Genomic DNA, 18566 nt, shown 5'->3' with positions numbered 1-18566 from the left:
AGAGGGTTCTTTTAACCAGACAGTCAGCAAGCAGTGTCCAGAAGCTGAGTGACTCCAGGCTGCAAGAAGCCTTTGTGTTTAATTATTTAATGTTCAAAGGTTATATTATTGGATAGTAATCCAGAAGCCTGGACTCAAGCTGTAGAGACAGGTGTTCAAATCCCACCACAGTATTTGGGTTTAAAAGGTATTGGTGAACATGAAACAAACCAGATTGTTGTAATAGCCTAAATGATTCATGAAACTCCTTTTTGGGGAAGAAAATATTTTGTCCAAACCTGGTCTGGCCTTTACGTGACTTCAGAACCACTTGGGTTGACTCTTAACTGCTCCTTTAAAATGGCTCGGCAAGGAATTTCAATGTACAAATCTGGAAGATGGCTTGTCACCACAGTCTTGAGGATGGGTGATAAACGCTGGTCTTGACGATGAAGTCCACATCCCAAGAATAAATTTTAAAGACATTGTTTTCAAGTTGAATGCAAATGCCCTTAAGTTCTATCATCCCAGTCTACTTTTATGGAACAAGGTCAACTTAATTAAGGGTCACAGCCCAAGTCAACACTGGGCTAAAGAACTAGCCTTCTAATGCAGAATGCCACTGGGACATTGTACTGGAAGGTTGATTTTTCGATATCTCACAAGTGACTTAGCTGACACAGGATGAATTTAAATTATTAGTATCTTTGTGGGAGTAAATTAATTGTGAAGCTATAGATTGCATTTTGGAGGGCTGTGGTTAGTTGAAGTAGAGCTGAAAATGTGTTGCTGGAAAAGCGCAGCAGGTCAGGCAGCATCCAAGGAGCAGGAGAATCGACGTTTCGGGCATGAGCCCTTCTTCAGGAATTTTGCTCGAAACGTCGATTCTCCTGCTCCTTGGATGCTGCCTGACCTGCTGCGCTTTTCCAGCAACACATTTTCAGCTCTGATCTCCAGCATCTGCAGTCCTCACTTTCTCCTCTTAGACTGGATATTGTTTCTACTTCAACTAATTGTGAATGGTGCCAAGTGGATAAGGGGACTGATATGGGGACAGGGCGGATAAACAATGTTAAGGCTACTTGCTTCATTGGAAGGTTGCAATTCTATGTCATTCTCATGATTGAAGTGTCTCAACAAAATTACTTGTTACAGTTTAGTGTCCTCAGTGCTTCAATCTGCAGGTCTTTTACAGGAGGTAACTTCACTGAGATTCATCTCTGGGTGAATTACTACAAGCTCTCAAAAATACTTCCTCCAACACATCTGACTCCCAGATCTGCCATGGGATTTTGGCCTTTTTCTCTTGGGCTGCTTGACCTAAACACAGTTTCGCTGTGAGGGAAATGAGTGATCTTGCTTTCAATCTCAAAGTGAGCGAGGTGTAATTGCATGATGCTGGAGTTCATGCAGGTGTTCACGTGTCTGACTTCACCAGCAAAATTTGAATTCCTTTTAGGACACTGAGTACTGTTTTGATGCATTTATGTAATGAGGCTGCATGTTGAAACAGAGTCCAGCATCAAACAGGAAATGTTTGGATATTTTTCAGGGAGGACTTGGCAAGTTTACTGCGTATTTTGCCTCACCTTTTCATAATTGTTTGTAGACTTGATTGTTCTTTTGATGGTAGTGTTATGTGTACAGAACATAATGTTACACTTACAGCAGATAGAACATAGTGATGATCTCTCAGACCATTTTGTGTAATAAATGGAGGAGCTGAGCTCATTAGTGTATTGTCGTATTGTAATACATCAATCTCACTTTCTGATGTTCTTTCCGATTTCAACACTTTGGGTCTCACTTTAAAATGATTATTACAATTTGAAGTCCTTCTACAAGAAAGCATAGCTGAGAATTTGTCTGATAGGGTATTCTCCACCAAGAGCAGCACGGTGGCACAGTGCCAGAAACCCGGGTTCAATTCCTGCCTCCGGCAACTGTTTGTGTGGAGTTTGCACATTCTCCCCGTGTCTGCGTGGGTTTCTTCCGGGTGCTCCGGTTTCCTCCCACAGTCCAAAGATGTGCAGGTTAGGTGAATTGGCCATGCTAAGTTGCCCGTAGTGTTAGATGAAGGGGTAAATGTAGGGGAATGGGTGGGTTGCTCTTTGGAGGGTCGGTGTGGACTTGTTGGGCCGAAGGACATGTTTCCACACTGTAAGTAATCTAATTTAAAGAGTCTAAAATCTTAACCTCATCCTCATTCCAGATTACCAAATCTTGGTTCCCACATGCTATATCACCAAATCATGTGTTTGACACGAGCTTTATCCATTTTCCTCCATTGCCTCAGGGGAAATCCCCTTCTCTTTCTTCTTCAAAATAAGAGATCTTTTATGTCCAACTCTAAATGCCAATGGGGGGGGCAGTGGAAATAGGATAACAGGATCAGTTTTGAACTGGGGAAGGAGATGGGATGGTGAAATGGAGCATGTGTGTTAACAGTCTGGGATCCACAGTGCCTCTGTGTGCTAGGGTTGGTAGGAGATCGTTTTGAGGCTAACATCAATTCTAGCATCAATTATTATGTGCCACTTAATGTAATAAATTCAACCCTCACTCCTTTGATAAGTCACAAAACATGTGTCTGGAGAGGTGGTCTTGGACTGCACATTCTAAATTTTCCATTAGCGCCCTGACTCGAAGACAGATCCTCTCGGCTATTAACACACAAAACAAAAATTAGTGGAGAAACTCAGCAGTTCTAGTAGTAAGTGTGGAGGGAAAGCAGAATTAGTGTTTCGAGTCCAGTCACCCCAAATTATTTGTTTTCTCTCCACAGATGCTGCCAGAGTTTCTCCAGCAATTTCTGTTTTTGTATTTCAGATTTCCAGCATCACAATTCTTTGTTTTATTCCTCTGCAATTGTTTTATCTATTTTTTTTTTTAAAAGCAAAAGTAGCTTTCGTTTGATTTATAGATTCCATTCCATTGGGAGAAAGCAGTTTTAAGGTGCAAAAAAAAATCAATTAATTCCAAATGGTAAACAGCAAATAGTTTTTGATAAAATTAAGTACGATGGAAAGAATGGATTGTAATACTGATGTTTGCTTGTAGACTGTAGAATACTGTGGCAGGTTGTATTAAAACCAGTATTTTCCAGGGATCTTTTCTTGCAGACTCCCTTGGAAACTAAATGCACTGTTAATGTTTGTAACTTGCCCTTGAGTCTATCATGCACCATGTATTATAACTGAGCATATCCTTGGGATTAGAGGTGACATTGATCAATCTCCTCTCTTACCGGCACATTAATTGTTGGACCCCTGGGCTGTAAGCTGCAGACTGATGATGATGCTTTTATTGGAGATGACTCAGACGCTACCCGTTTCTTTTCTGTTTTTATCAGAGATGAGGCTTATTCCAAAATTGTCTAAGTTTTCCTCTAGAAAGTTGCATAATGCAGTTATTGTGATGAGCTTTCACATCTGAGGACAACATAGCTTGTAGTATGAACGCATTTGGCAGTGAAATCTGATGGAAACATTGCACCAGAACATATACTATTGGTCTTGTTCTTTGTCCCACAGATACCTGACCATAAATTATTCTAAATATTTCTCAACAGTTGACAAAGAACGGTACAGTTGAGTCGGAGGAAGCCAATGTACTCACCATTGATGACGTTTCTGACGATGACATTGATGTGGACAGTATTGAGGTAGATGACTATTTCTTTTTACAACCACTACCCACAAAAAGGCGAAGAGCTTTATTACGTGCATCAGGCGTCAACAGGATTGATACCGAGGAAAAGCATGAGCTGCGAGCCATTCGCTCGTCCAGGGAGGAATGCGGGTGCGACTGTAGGTTTTACTGTGATCCTGAAGTGTGCCCCTGTAGCAAAGCGGGAATCAAATGCCAGGTAAGGTCAAAGCCTACGGCCAATAGAAGTGACTATTATACAACCTCAGGAGACTAATTCAGTGTTGTTTTTAATGTAAACTCTTGTGTGATATCAAATCACTGATACTGATTATCTGAATAATAAACTCCTAAGACTACAGCACAAATCTGAAATCCTTGCCTAGAAAAGGAACTTGGTGGCTGCAGGCTGTTTAATACCCCTGCTCACCGAAAGCTGAGCAGGAGAAAAATCCCTTTGATGGTAACATTTGAGGCATACCACTTAAATGATACTTCCATGGTGGAATTGCTCATTTGTGGAATTCTCATCCCATCTTTGTTCGTTAAAAATTTGCACTCTTCCTCTTTTGTAGAGGCTGAGAAGTTGCTGCCATGTGCTGCGCAAAATAGCTCGAACTCTATGGAAGTGCAAGTCTGGCATAATATAAAAGTGACTGCTGATTTGCTGTCAGTGGCCAATATCAGTTCTGCTGGTTCTTGCTGAGCTGCACTTGCAGGTAAATGGCTCACAATGAGTTCATGGCCATTTTCACCATGCTAGGCAAACCTAATCCTCATCACAACATACATCCCTGCACTTGTTTTCCAGCAAGATCCACTGAATAGTGACCAGGAGCCATTGCTATTCTCCTTGACCTGTGACACAGTAGCCAGACGTAGCACCACTGCTGCTTTTGTGCCTAAGGTATGCTTAATGTAGACCAGGGATATAATAAAACTTTTACTGCATTCTACACATAAGAATTTAACTGCAAGCAACAATTCTTATGTTCTCTTTTTTTAAACCCCAGCATCAAATTTAGATGATTTATTTGGTTGCAATGAAAGTAAAACGTGGACATGGACTTAACTCTAACCTTCTGACTAGTCTGAATGAGATTCCTGTACAGGTCTGAAGTAATATCCAAACAGCCCTCTGCTATATATTAAGATCATATAGCATGAAAATGGCTCTGGGCTTTGTATGTAATCACAGACTGAACACTATCCCTTTTCATTACCTGTTGTGCCCAGTGAAAATTGAGTACCTTTAGTTCTAATTTAGCTGGTGCTCTATTGGAGTATTCCTAGCTATAAACTGGGTCTCAGTAGTCCTTGCTCATACATAATCTATTATGTAAATTTACTTCATCCAAAATTCCCCTGCCCTGTGTCCAAACTTGCACTGAGACCCTGAGTTGACGCCCCTCCCCCTCAGCTCAGCTCAACTCAATTATCTAAATTTGCTACCAGTCTGGCAATAGTTTAGCTTCTAAAATTTTCATAGTTACTTTCAAGCTCCTCCGTGGCTTCTTCCCCCTCCTCTCTCTTTAACCATCACCAGCCATGCAGCTGGAGATCTTCACACACCTTTAATCGCAACCTTGTGCACATTTTAATCAGTCTACCAGTGGCAGCTGCCCTTTAAGCTGATGGGCCTTGAGCTCCAGAATTACCACCTAAACCTCTCGCGCTCTCTTTTCTTTTCTCAGACATTCCTTAAGACCTATCTCTTTGGCTAAACCTTTGATTACTTGTCCAAATATCTCCTTATGTGACTTAGCATCAAAATGTTTGTTTGATAATCATTCAGGTGAAGCATCTTTGGGATGGTAAGTTGCAACGTAAATGCAAGTTGTTCAGGGTGTGGTCCTGATCAGGGCAGCCCCAACCGAGAACCCCCTGAGACAGCTGCAGCCCTATGGGCAAGTTGTGGTACTTCAGTCAAACTGAAAATGATCACAGGTTGTCCTGAGACTGGCCCTGGAGATGATGCTGGCTGCACTCGCAACGCTTTCAGTTTGGTTCGGGAAAAGTGATTTCAGAACACAACAGGCTTGCAGTTTTTAATAGATGATTTATTTTCTAGATTTCAGATTAATTAGCTGTATGAGTTAGAGGTAATGTTGTTTCATTAGTACATTGGGTTACAATTTGCAAACCATCAAACAGACTTTAAATGATTATTCCTGTAGCTGGTTTTAATAATTAATATGTACTCATGAGTTTCCTGAATATTGCTGCTTGTGGCTGATTTTATCAAATAAATTCTAAACGGGTATGGAAAGTCTCTGAAATCTTCAGTTCACTACTCTTTTTCCAAGCTATTTTGTAGGCAGGTCCTTAGACGTGACACAAACTCCCATCACCCTCTGGAGAGGCAGTGGTGTACTGGTAATGTTACTGAATTAGCAGCCCAGAACCCCAGGCTAATGTTGTGGGGTATGTGGGTTCAAATCCCACTGCAGCAGATGGTGAAATTCAAATTCAATAAAAATCTATTTATAAACCCATAAGTCATCTGGTTCACTAATGCCCTTTGGGGAAGGAAACCTGCCATCCTTGTCCAATCTGGCCTACACATGAATCATGCACAGTAAAGTGGTTGATTCTTGGTTGTCCTCTGGGTAATTAGGCATGGGCAGTCAATGTTGACCTAGCCAGCGATGCCCACAAACAATTTAAAAAAAAATCTCAATACTTTCATTCCCTCCTTATTTTGAACATAGGCCACTTGACCCTTGTATTAAATGCTCTCAAAAGTGTGTCCCTTTTGACTGGGACTGTTCGGTTAACCCCCAGTAAAACTTTGCAATGAGATTTTGAAGCACAGTTAAACAGACTTTCCATCAGTTAAAGATCAACACTGAGCCAAGAGGCTGCCAGGAAACCACTGGCTGTTTCTCATCCTGGCAGGGAGTTGCTGGATGGCCTCCAGCTGAAATAAATCCATGGGTGCTTAAAGTTGGTCCTGCTGTTTCAGCTGCAACATTGATTTTAATGTTCAGATGGTTTCCCAACCATTATAGAATTTGAGTAATGTACAGGTGTCTTGCTCCATGGGTAAGGATTCTGGTTTTCAGGAGACTATACTGGATCAAACGTCTATTCTCAACCCATTAGGACCTCTCCACATCTGGTTGCCAGGAATGGTGGTGAATAGAGTGAGGCGTTGTTCCGTGTTTATGGTTAAACAGATGTAAGACTGAACATGAGATGCCAGCTGCAAGTGATTTTGCAGCTTCTGATAATGTTTCCATTTAACTAGATAAATGTCTTCAACTGTAAATTGCTCAATGTCCATGAGAAAAGAAAGATTTGCATTTATATAGCACCTTTCATGATCTCAAGCTATCCCAAGGTACATTACAGTCAATTAAGTACTTCTGAAATATAGTCTCTGTTGTATTATTGGGATGTGCGGCAGCCAATTTGTGCACAGCAAGCTCCCACAATGTTTTTTTTTGTGTTGCTTACTTGAAAGGTAAATATTGGCCAGTTGACCAGGATTATTCCCCTGCTCACAAAATACAACAAGGACAACATTTGTTTAGCGTCAGTGACTTACTAAAATGTCCCAAGATACTTCATTGGAGCATTATAAAACAAAACACCAATTCACAGAATTAGATCAGATAAGCAAAAGCTTGGTCAAAGAGGTAGTTTTTTGGGACTGTAGGAAGGGTATTCCAAAGCTTACGGCTGAGGCAACGGAAGGTGCCAATGAGGGAACAATTAAAATTGGGGATGCTCAAGAGGGCAGAATTGGAGGAGCTCAGATATGTGGAGCTGGAGGAAGTTACAGAGCTAGGTAGGGGATGAGGCCATGAAGGAATCAAAAGCAAGGATAGAATTTTAACACCAAGATGTTGCATGATTGCCCCTGTGGTCTCTGGCTTCCAATGTGGAAATTGATTTGCTATGAATGAGCAGCAGAGTTTTGGATGACTTCAGGTTTGCAAAGGGTAGAGTACAGGAGAACACTGGAACTGTCAAGACTAGAAATAATGAAGGCATAAAAGAGGGTTTCAACAGCAGGTGAGTTGAGACAGGGCAAAGATGGACAATGCAATGGAGGTGGGAGTGGGCAGTGTTAGTGATGGCATAAATAAGAAGGCAGAAGCTCAACTCTGGGTTAAATGTGACTTAACCTTGGGTTGCTGCCAGGGAAAAGGATACCACCTTTGGTCTCTGGTCTAATCTTTCATCCGAAAGATGGCACCTCTGACCATGCAGCGCACTCTTGCTTGAGTGTCGGCATCATTTTTCTTAAGTCTCTGGAGTGAGAATTGAACCTACAATCTCTTGACTCAAAGGTGAGAGTGCCACCAGTGAACCATGGCTGACTCAATGAATAACAGTTTGTTGTGGCAGACTATGGAGTTGGTCCTACACACTGAGACAGGTTGCCTTGTAGGGTGATGGTATACCAATGTTATAGCAAGTCACTATACAAAAAACAGAACTGTGGATGCTGGAAATCCAAAACAAAATCAGAAATTGCTGGAGAAGCTCAGCCCATCTGGCAGCATCTGAAAATAAATCAGAGTTAATGTTTCAGGTCCAGTGACTGTGTTTTTCAGAATTGGCTGAAGAGTCACTCGACCTGAAATGTTAACTCTGCTTTCTCTCCATAGATGCTACCAAACCTGCTGAGCTTCTCCAGCAATTTCTGATTTTGTTTCTAACATATCGCTATATTGCCCTTTAGACTTTTTAATGTATTCATTAATGACCTGTTAGCATTACTGGCAAGGCCAATGTTTATTGCCCTTCAGCAGGTCACAACTGAATGGCTTGTGAGGCTGTTAGAGGACAGTTAAAATTCAATAAGACCAACATTTTATTTTAGAATTTTAATTAATTAATCAAATTTAAATTCCCTCAACTTCCATAGCTGGATTTGAACCTGTGTCTCTGGTGCATTAGTGCTGACCTCCCAATTATTGGTCTGGTAATATTACCTCAGTGTAACTATCCTCACTTTATTAATATCAATCTCTTCTCCTTAAGGTGGACAGGATGTCTTTTCCCTGTGGGTGCTCCAAAGATGGATGCGCTAATGCGGCTGGCCGGATTGAATTTAACCCCATCCGCGTACGGACTCATTACTTGCACACTATCATGAAGCTGGAACTGGAGAACAAACAGCAGGACCATCATCAGCAGCCATTGCCTGCCATTTCCCATTGCTCCAATGATAGACATACAGAAGTACAAGACTATCAGGAATTTACTGCAGAAAATTATGATTTGGAGAATGAAACTGCGGTCATGCACTTACAGTCTGCTGAGGAGATGGACAGGAAAAAGGAAGAGGAGGATGATTTAACCAGTTCTAGTGTAACCATGGATACCAGTGTAGACAGCCTTGAAGTTTGTATATTAGGAGATCCTGTGGCTGGACCTGATGAAGCCTGTGAAGGGCTAGCAACGCCTGTTGTGATTCAAGCGGAAGTGACTCCTGTTTCTCCTGTGTTGTGTTTTGCTGCTAGCACTGTTCAAGATAACTCAACACCTGAGGAACAGACATATTTAACCAACCCCACAGTGTTATATTATCAAATCGACCAGAGCTGTTCTGTAGGTGTGAACTGCAGTGATAGGGAGGCGAATTATGTGGATGCAGGATTAGAATCCAATTGCAGTAAGGAAAACGCTGTCGAAAATTTAATTGCTGCTACCAATTGCTCATTGTCATCATACGTGTCTGTCACAGAGCACTTTTCTGAAAACACAGGAACCTCTAAATACAGTGATGTACAATTTCTCTCAATGGAAGATGGTAATTCCTCAGTAAATGTTGGTTCTAATGTATACACTGAAAGTACTAAACAGGAGTTCCAGCTGCATTCAAAGCTTCAAAATGGCATCCCCAGGGCCCCTGATGGTGACCTTTGTACGCCTGAGCCGACTGTGGAGAATGTGTGTTCCCAGTCTGAAGGTCAGAGGTCCCCAGAGGAAGCCCCTGCAGCAAACTCCGTAACGATGTAATGCATTTTTGCAGCTAGTTTGCACAATTTCCTCTGGCTTTTTGCTGATTTAAATGTCTATTTATTTAGGATGTTTTTGTAGTAAAACAAAAAAAAATTAAAAAAAAATCTTGTAGCTGGAGACTGAAATTAGGGCTTTAAATTTGGCAAAGCATGTTCAGATCAGAAAAAAACCCCACATCTTTCTGGTGATGAACCTAACTGACACAGGAGATGGAAGTAGGAAATAATTTTAGGATACAGCAGTTTGACTCTGTCACAAAAACTAGAAATTAATGTTAAAATGTTAACTTTTTTTAAATGTTTAATTTTTTTACGCTATGACTACCCCTTTGTCGCAGAAACATATGCACAATAGAGCAATGGTTAACGTCTGTGGAGAGAATGCTACAGACTCCATTTTGTGTTAGTATTTCAAATCCATTAACTCTGACTCCATCAGTACAATCTCTAGTATTCCTATGGTAGTGCATACTGTGTAGGCTGTGGCCTCAAACAGAGCCTGCATTGTTCTAGACTCGAAGCCAGATTGAGTAATTTGAGTAGATGTTTCCCCAAAGGGGATGTGTACTCTTGGACAGAAATCTTGCAAGGCAAAACTGGCAGCTCTAAATATGGGGCCAATTTGAGGTGTCCAAAGTAACTGGTGCTGTGCAGAGCTGTAGTAACAGTGAAGTATTTGCTTCTCTTAATGGACCTTAGGTCTTGTTGTTCCCACGTTGAATACATCACCAACTATTGCAGGCTTTGTAGAAGTTGCTTCTTGAACTAAATACCTTATTCTTGGTATAATTCCTATTGGTTACTTGCTTCCACATTGTATGCAGCTTAAAGGGGCATTGGCTTTATTAAAAATGTTTTGGCAATATTTGTTTTTGGAAGGGTGGGAAGACCCACTGATATCAAATTTTAAACAGTGTTGTGTTTTGACATTGTCATGGTGTTGTGTATTTGGTAATTTTCTTTTGATGGTGAATCTTTTCCTGGAGATGCCCCCACCACCGTTCAGAATGGGCTTACATTTTCAGAACTGGTAACAGATCCATAAAGGTGTTGCTCTTCTCCTCTCAGATCTACTTTTGTTAAACCTCAAACTCAAAATATGCCAACTAACTAAAGCCTATTTTCACTTTGGGTGGTGAAGGGTCATTGCAAACATTCATATCACATGCTTTATCAGATTGTTCTGCAGCTTTGTACTGGACACAGTAATATTGATATTTGAGAATGCACAAACTATTTTGTAACATATGTTGTCAGCTTGTGTGTAATAGGTCTTGATGGGTTTCAGGTTGCGTTTTATATTTTTGCCTCGACCCATTGTGTAGGTTTAAGAATGTCGGTGGATGGGAGATTATTAGTGGGCCTGGTCTTCATCAAAACAGTACTTTTTATAAAAGAGGACTTGTCACTGTCCCTGCGTCTCAAGTCTACTGGAAAAACTTATCCTTCCTTAGTCATGTAAAAATGCCAAATCTGTTCACTAGTTTAAAACCTGAGGATGAAGTGATCATTTTTGCAGTTAAACCCCTGACATCTGTAGGTTTCCAAGCTTGAACATTAGCTCTATTGATTCAACTTTTTTGTACCACTCGCTCTTTTCCAGGGTCTCTGCTCTTAATGCAAATCAACTCTTTCCTGCACTTTCCCACCACTTTCCAAACAAGTCGTCTTTAAAAAATAATTTGAGTAACCAGAGGCAAAATAACAGCATTTCAGAAATACAATATGCAACCAGCACATAAGAAATTTTAAAGTTGTAATCTAGGACCCTACTGAAAGAACATATGTGCAATTCATACAAAGCTTTAAGGTGAACTGGGCTTCCATGCTGACTTCACAGAAGTGAAAAGTCTGAAGGCATGCTTTGGATTTAACACATGTAATTTCAGGAAGTTCCCTCCTAGGCTATTGATCCTTGAAATGAAGTGACTTAAGTTTTTCCAGTCTTTTCTTATACTTTTGTCCTCAGCCTTAATTGTGACTCATCTGTACACCACCTCCAGCTCTTGAATGTTTCTTGGTGGCCAAAATGGGACTTGAGATGTGTGGACTGGCTAGAGGCCGATTTGATTTTTTTTCACCAGCTCCTCTTGACTGTTGTCTTTGTAGTTCAGCATTCTGTTTGTGCCACTGACTGCTGCTTTGCAGTAGCTGTGTGTTGAGGAGCATCGATCTCCAAAAACCAGTTTATTTTTTTCTAAATTTATGCATTTTAATCACTTGCATTTGCATAGAATATTGCAAATTATAAACAAAAATTTAGGTTTGGAAATATGAAGTAACATTAAAACATACTGAAAGACATGAGGTCCAACAGCTTCAGATCAAATGAAGATGCTTCATCAGACTAACTTACAGAATTGACCAAAATCATGCAAGCAAAGCGACCACAACACTCTTCTGTTTAAACTCCAAACTGTTAATAGGCATTCGGCAGAATTTACCCCTCCCTAGTGTGGCATGATTATTGGCAATGAAGGTCTGAAAATACCATGAAGAAAATCTGATTCTTGACAGCAAGAATTTTTTTTCCTGATTTTTATCTCACGCCTTCAATTACAAATTCAGAATCTCACTGTTGAACAGTTGCGAGCTTATGTATTTGCATCTTATTAAAACTCTATCGCGACTTATTTGCATGCCACCTCCGATTTCATTACCCTTCACCGAGAGACTAAATAGTGTAATTTCTTCCTGATTAGCAGGTAGTTATTTTATCCCTAATTATTTCAAGACTGTTTATGGGGTGTATCTTTTCACCTACACTTGACACTGATTAGAATTACATTTCATTTGCCAATTAGCCACCCATTTACTATATATTTTTATCAAACCTACTTGTAGCTCTGCTGCATTTTCAAATCAATCCCCTCACTTGGCTGTCATCTGTGAATTCAACCAATTTGCACAGAGTTTCTGAACCGAGTTGCTGTTTTGAATTTGCGGCAGGATCTCCGCTCAGCAGAATCTCCAACCCTGACAATTTCCCTAAAAGATACCAACTGCCTTCTACCCTCCAACTGATTTGGTTATCAGTTCCTTGGCTTTATTTTATTGTGGAACTTTGCCATCAGGTGGCCGTGTCTTTTGTGTGCCTGGTTCTGATTCAGGATTGTGCTTTTACTTGCAGCTTCCTAAACTAGTTATGCTTTGGGAGGGCCCGCCAAACTGAAAATTATCACCGGTGCGAGAAATCTCTCACCTCACCAGAACTCTTAGCTGGGTCTCAAAGAAATGTAGACCCTTAAATTGAGTCCAACTTTGCCAATAAACATTAGTTTGGTAGAGATGTAAGTTGATGGGAGGAATGTGCGGGTTTGATTTAGTAATTTTTAAAGATGTTTTAAATCACTGCAAAGGAAGACGTGGTGATCTGAGACTAACAGTTTTTTTTTCAAATTCAGTCTGGGGTAGAATTTTAAAGTTGTACCATTTTAAATTTCTTTTCTGGGTTTAAAGTGGGCCAGCAGTTGCTTTAGTCTGTCTGGTGAGAAATGCATCTGTTAGGCTGACATGCTGTCTGTGAAATATATTATTTAAGTGTAGAGATCTTGTAAGTGTAATTTTTCAATTGTTTCCATCCTTGCAAAATCCTGACTCTTTCAAAGCTATTGGCTTTGTAGGTGGACATGTTGTGGTTTCTCACATCAAAATTTGTGGTTATGATTTTTAAAAATTGGATTTGAATGATTTTTGTGTGAAGATAAGTGAGTGTGCTCAGACATATATTTGCCAGAGTGACACATCTATACAGAAATCCTGATTAATGTTGCCATCATGGAATAAAATAGACATTTCTCTCGACCCCACCACCAACCTATTGCCCTAATGACAATCCAATTAGCTGCTTTATTGCAGAAATTGGAAGCAATCATGATTAAGCACATTCCTTTTTAAGCTTAAGCCATTTTAATGTTTTCGAAACAATACGTTGCTTTAAGTTTTGCCTTATTTATCTTTTAAAAAGATGAGGGGTTATTCAGTTTTTTAAAAAAAATCCTCTTCTCTCAACTCGTACTCTACTCAGACTGCTGAATAAATGGCTTCTTGGTATGAGAGCATCTTTTCCTCCTCCCTTTGGAGCATCAAACTGGTGTTTGCTCAGTATCTTTGTCCAGGGCCATAATCAGTTACATTGTGAATTTCAGGCACAAACCTGCATCCTATCATTCTGAAACACTGTTGTTAGGTGACTCAGCAGCTACACATTAGTAACTCAATGATGTGCTATCTTACAGAAGGATGTGCTCCCTGATGCCAGGACAGATCCAGATATGTGGCAGTTAAGGACTCTGTGATTCAGAAGGATTATGTTTCTATGATTAGTGCACAGCCCTCATTATGGGAATGCAATTGACTAAAATTGAATTGGTCTCTTCTCTGTCTACTTTAAGGGCCGTATACAACACTGGATCAGCTAATTTTAGTTCCATTCCCAAATGGTCTATGCATACAGTACAAACCTAGACAGAAAGGATTTCTGTTGCACTCTCGAAGGGTGCCATTTTCTGGGGATTCCAGAAGTGGATATGGGGAGAGTGTTTAGCTAATTTTGCTATCAATCATTTTTTTAAAATTCTAGATGTTTCAGCCAATCTCTACCAAAGGTGTCTGATACTTCAAAACAAATGACTTGTGTGAAGAGTCTTATATAATCCTGTTTAATTCTTGTTTTTAAAATTCCTCACTCTTAAGGAAGGACATTGAGTCCAACCCACCCCAGTGATTCATAAATCTTTTTTTGAAACACTTTGTAAAATTAGATTGATAATTGGGCAGCACATTATTTATTTAAATATGTCATATTACTAAATATCAAAACTTTTTTAAAAAAGCTTGGCATGCTCAGGGATCACTTGTTGATCACCAGCCAGATTTCTCCCCCTGCCCCCCAATAAGGATATAGTAGACATAGCTGAGTATGAAGTTCTGTTTTAAATATAGTGGGTGTAACTGTAGGATCATTACATTTTTAAAACAAAATCTGCATGTGTGAGCACATGATTGTGTTTGAAACAGGTGCTATGTTTTGTGAGGCTGGGAAAGTGGGAATTGAGTGCAGCTAAATATAGCCAATGAACCACATGGCCTTGAAAGTCAGATGACAAGTGGACTTTTGCTGTCTGGTTTACAAGTTGATCTTGGAGGAAGAGAGCAACAGATGGTTGAAAAGTAAACCAGATTGGTCAAAAGGACACGGTGGGGCATAAAGGCTTGTCTGATTCATAGGCCATAGAGATAGCTATCTGGAAAAATTGATAAATGTCACATTGGTGCAATTGTTCTAAGGCTGAAATTAAAAGTATCTTATTTGGGTGCAACCTAGGAATTTTGATACTGTATTTAAATCTAATTTGAGAGTTCTTGATCATACCTGGTACATGACGTAGATAATGGTCTATTCTCCAGGACTGGGCATTTACAAAGATCCAAGAACACACTTCCAGTGATTAATAATGTTGTTGTATTGCTCTTAAACAAATGAGGTACCAGAGAAAGGAAATTTAAATATGATTCTCTGCCAACAGATGTCACTATTGCACTTTGTAAACTGCCTTGTGACCAGATTGGTGCAAATGGGTTGGTAGCTATTTTATGTGGAATAGAATATTTCCTGCTGCTGCCCCATTAAGGAGAAAATCAATGTTATAATTATACGGCATTGACAGTCATTGTGACAAGAAAGTCTCTTTGGTTAGTCTTTCAGACTACAATGAGGGGAAAAAATGCAAGTGTTTGGTGAATGGGTAAGCGCACGTGCCTCACTGTGGGAACAATTTGGTTTCAAAGTTAATGCAGAACAGATTTTGTTTTGTTATATACTGCAGGACTTCAGGATGGTTTCCAAATTCAATCCCCTAGACATCTCCGACATTGCTAGTCACTGAATCCTGTTTTATTTTTGTGAATTGAATTTGTTGTACAATATGACTCAAAATGTGATGGCTGGTTAATGAAGACTATTTGGAAATGCTGTTTCTCAGTCGCACAACTGAACAAAGGCATTCTTTCTGGGTGATGATGGAAGACAGGAGTCTGTGGAGTGCTTTGTGTTTACCAGATGTGTGGAAAAAAATGACTTGTCACTCATATACTGAATGTTCAATGTCTCTAGGATTTTTAAATGCAGAGATTGCGCTACTCGGGCAGCAAAAATAGAAATATACTGTAAGGTAGAAAGCTAGAGAATACTGTATATCATTGTCAGATTACTTGTCCAACATCTAGGGGTTCTGCACCAGAAGCTACTATAAAACAAGTGTGTAAGTTTCTAACAGTTTTTTGCAACAATCTTCCACATTGTACCAATTGCTTATATAGAAAACAAAGATGCACCAATGTGTGAATTGTACACTGTATATTACAGAGAGGAAAAAAAAATCAGTGTAAAAGGCTATTGGGGCCCCAAAGAGAGGGTGAGAACTGAGTGTTTGGTTTCAGGGGGCTGGATGTGGCCTCACTGGAAATCACCTCCTTCTAAAATGTTTCTGAAATTTGTTGCTTTAAAGTACATATTAATGCCAGCTGTTATAACATGACCACAAACTACTGTTGTGTTGGAGATATAAACTGGCAACAAGTGTTTAACATGAAGGTCATATGGGCATCAGCAGACTGCTTTAAACCAAGCAGCAAGAATTGATGTGTTATTAACAAATACCAGCTGGTTCATATCTGAAATGCTTCCTTCTGACTGTTATGCCTTGTTATTGTGTTGGTTGTTAACCCTTCCTTCTGTTTCTATCTCATCCCCAACCCTATTTTTCACCCCCCCCCCCCCCCCGCCCCCACTCAAATGTAAAAGGATCATATTGTCCCCTCAAATCATCTCCAGGCATGAAAGCGCACAAATCTCCCTTCCATCGCAATGTGTCGCAAAGTTGTTGTTTTGACGCAAATGGCAACATTGAGTTCAGCGGCTGGCAAATACTGCAAATCATTTCTTTTAAATAAAAGCTCTCACCCTTTGAACCGCTGTTCCAAAGTTGACTTTCTTCAACATGAGTCTGGTGTCTTGTTGTGTGAAAATGTTACTCAATGAGTCCGACATTAAACTAAGCGCAAAACATGTGTAGGAAGAGTACCTAGCACATCAGTCAGCTCTCTGAGAATGGGCTCTACTCCTTCGTTAGCAACCATTGTTCTTTAGCATTGGTTAAAACTGTCTTTATCTTTCTTCCAAGTCAATATTGTGGGTTTGAGTTCCATGCTTGAGTTTGAGTCTTGAGCACATAAAAGTGCTGCTGTTTTTTTGGATGACACTTGAAAGCACAGCTCCATCTGCCCCCTCAGGTAGATGCAAAAGATCCCATGACACTAATTGTGAAGAGTAGAAGAGCTTTTCCTGGGGCCCTGGCCAAATTTATCCCTCAGTAATATTTAGCAACACCCTATCGAGACCTTATAACATTGCTCTTTGTGGGTGTTTCCTAAGTCACAATAGAGACCACACTTTAAAAATACTTGATTGTCTGTAAAGTGTTTTGGGACATCATGAAGTTGTGAAAAGTATGTTCGAGATACATAGAAGGCAGTATAGGATTGTATCATAGTACATCAAATTTGTCTCATTTCAAATTTCTGGCATTTACAACATTTTGCTTGTGAACTAATTTCTTCCACTATCTAGCCAGTTATTCCCTGGATTGGTTTCCTTTGCAAAGTCCCTCTTTAGCCTAACTCATGCTGGTAGGGTTAACTGGAGTCAAATGAGAAGAATTCCAGCTCACCTATTATTATCCTTCCAGCTTAGCCACTTTAGTTGGTTAATCATTAATAATGCCCCAGGGACTCTTGTGATGCAGTGGTAGTGTCCTTACCCCTTGACTGGGAGGCTGGGTTCACGTCCCACCTGCTCCAGTGGTGTGTAATAATCTTTCTGACCAGGTTGATTAGAAAAATGGGTTAAATAAAACAAAATCAATAGTGCCCTGGATTACTCGACTTACCTATCACATCTTTTAGCTACCCAGTGGTAGGTCCTGTTAAAAATAGCGGTAGCTGGAGTTTTGGCATCAGTGAGGAGACAAAGCTGTTATCTGGGCATGCAGCTTCCTGTGGTTTATGAGCTACTGCCGATGAAGCTTGCTACCACCATCCTCTTTTAAGTGTAGGGAATTACAAGGCCTGCTTGGTCCAGGAAAACCACTTCCTGGTCTAACTAGAAAAGTCTTTTGTAGTTTACAAAGTATAGTTTATTATATGTTGGCAACTAGTTACTGGTTACATTAATATAGTCATTGTTACTGAGACTTTGAGGAAGACCAGATGTACTACTTCAAGATCCTAAGCTGTTCTGCCCACAAATCATAGTGATAACCCTTTTAGAGCCATCTACATCTTCTCAAGTTTTTTTTAGTATTAGTATGTTTGTGTATTGAATTACTTTTACAAGTAGCCCATCTTACCCCAAACTTGCTGACTTCATTAATTTAAGTGAGCTAGAGATTTCACTATTCTCCTGGATTATGTTCTCTTTGGTCTTGAAAGGCTGGTTGTTTGCTGGGTTGAAGATCATTGATTCCCTTACTTTGACAGTCTGAGGTCTGTAGGTCTCTCGTGATCTCAAGTCTCCCATTAGTTTAGTTCCAAGCCACCAGTTGATTAACCCAAAATTGGATAAGGTTCCTGCAACTCCACTTTTGATCCATTCAGCAGGATAAACAGTATACACTCCCTGCTGGTCTGCAGCTTTTTGATGATCATACCTGGTTCTTTCAGATCCCTGATCCTCATGTCGCTTATTGCTCAAGATAGGACCAATCCTTTTATATATGTCTTGATAGTCCTGCATGTGTAAATGTAGAATCAAGTTCTTTGGTCGAATATTCTTCGTTAGCAACTTGACTACCTTGACCCCATGCTGGGTTTCTCCATTCAGGTGTGGATATCTTACCCAGGCTTATGATAGGTTCAAATCCAGAACTGGCTGCAAATTGTCTGTCTGAAAATAACACATCA

General features: G+C 40.1%; 1 protein-coding gene across 8 annotated transcripts in view; it reads left to right on the top strand.

Annotated features, from left to right (window-relative positions):
• Positions 1-9955, top strand: part of LOC122543359 (cysteine/serine-rich nuclear protein 2-like) — a 68721-nt gene extending 58766 nt beyond the window's left edge. For 7 of the 8 annotated variants that reach the window (XM_043681967.1, XM_043681971.1, XM_043681969.1 and 4 more), the window contains 2 exons: positions 3551-3847; positions 8623-9955. In XM_043681967.1, the coding sequence (XP_043537902.1) occupies positions 3551-3847; positions 8623-9603 (1278 nt within the window). In that variant the 3' untranslated portion in view covers positions 9604-9955. The remainder of the gene's footprint in view (positions 1-3550; positions 3848-8622) is intronic. The other variant, XM_043681974.1, reaches the window with a different exon arrangement.
• The last annotated feature ends 8611 nt before the right edge of the window (positions 9956-18566 follow it).

Source organism: Chiloscyllium plagiosum, chromosome 43 (assembly GCF_004010195.1).
Source record: "Chiloscyllium plagiosum isolate BGI_BamShark_2017 chromosome 43, ASM401019v2, whole genome shotgun sequence".
Lineage (NCBI taxonomy): Eukaryota > Metazoa > Chordata > Chondrichthyes > Orectolobiformes > Hemiscylliidae > Chiloscyllium > Chiloscyllium plagiosum.
This window is presented reverse-complemented; position numbering and strand designations above follow the sequence as displayed.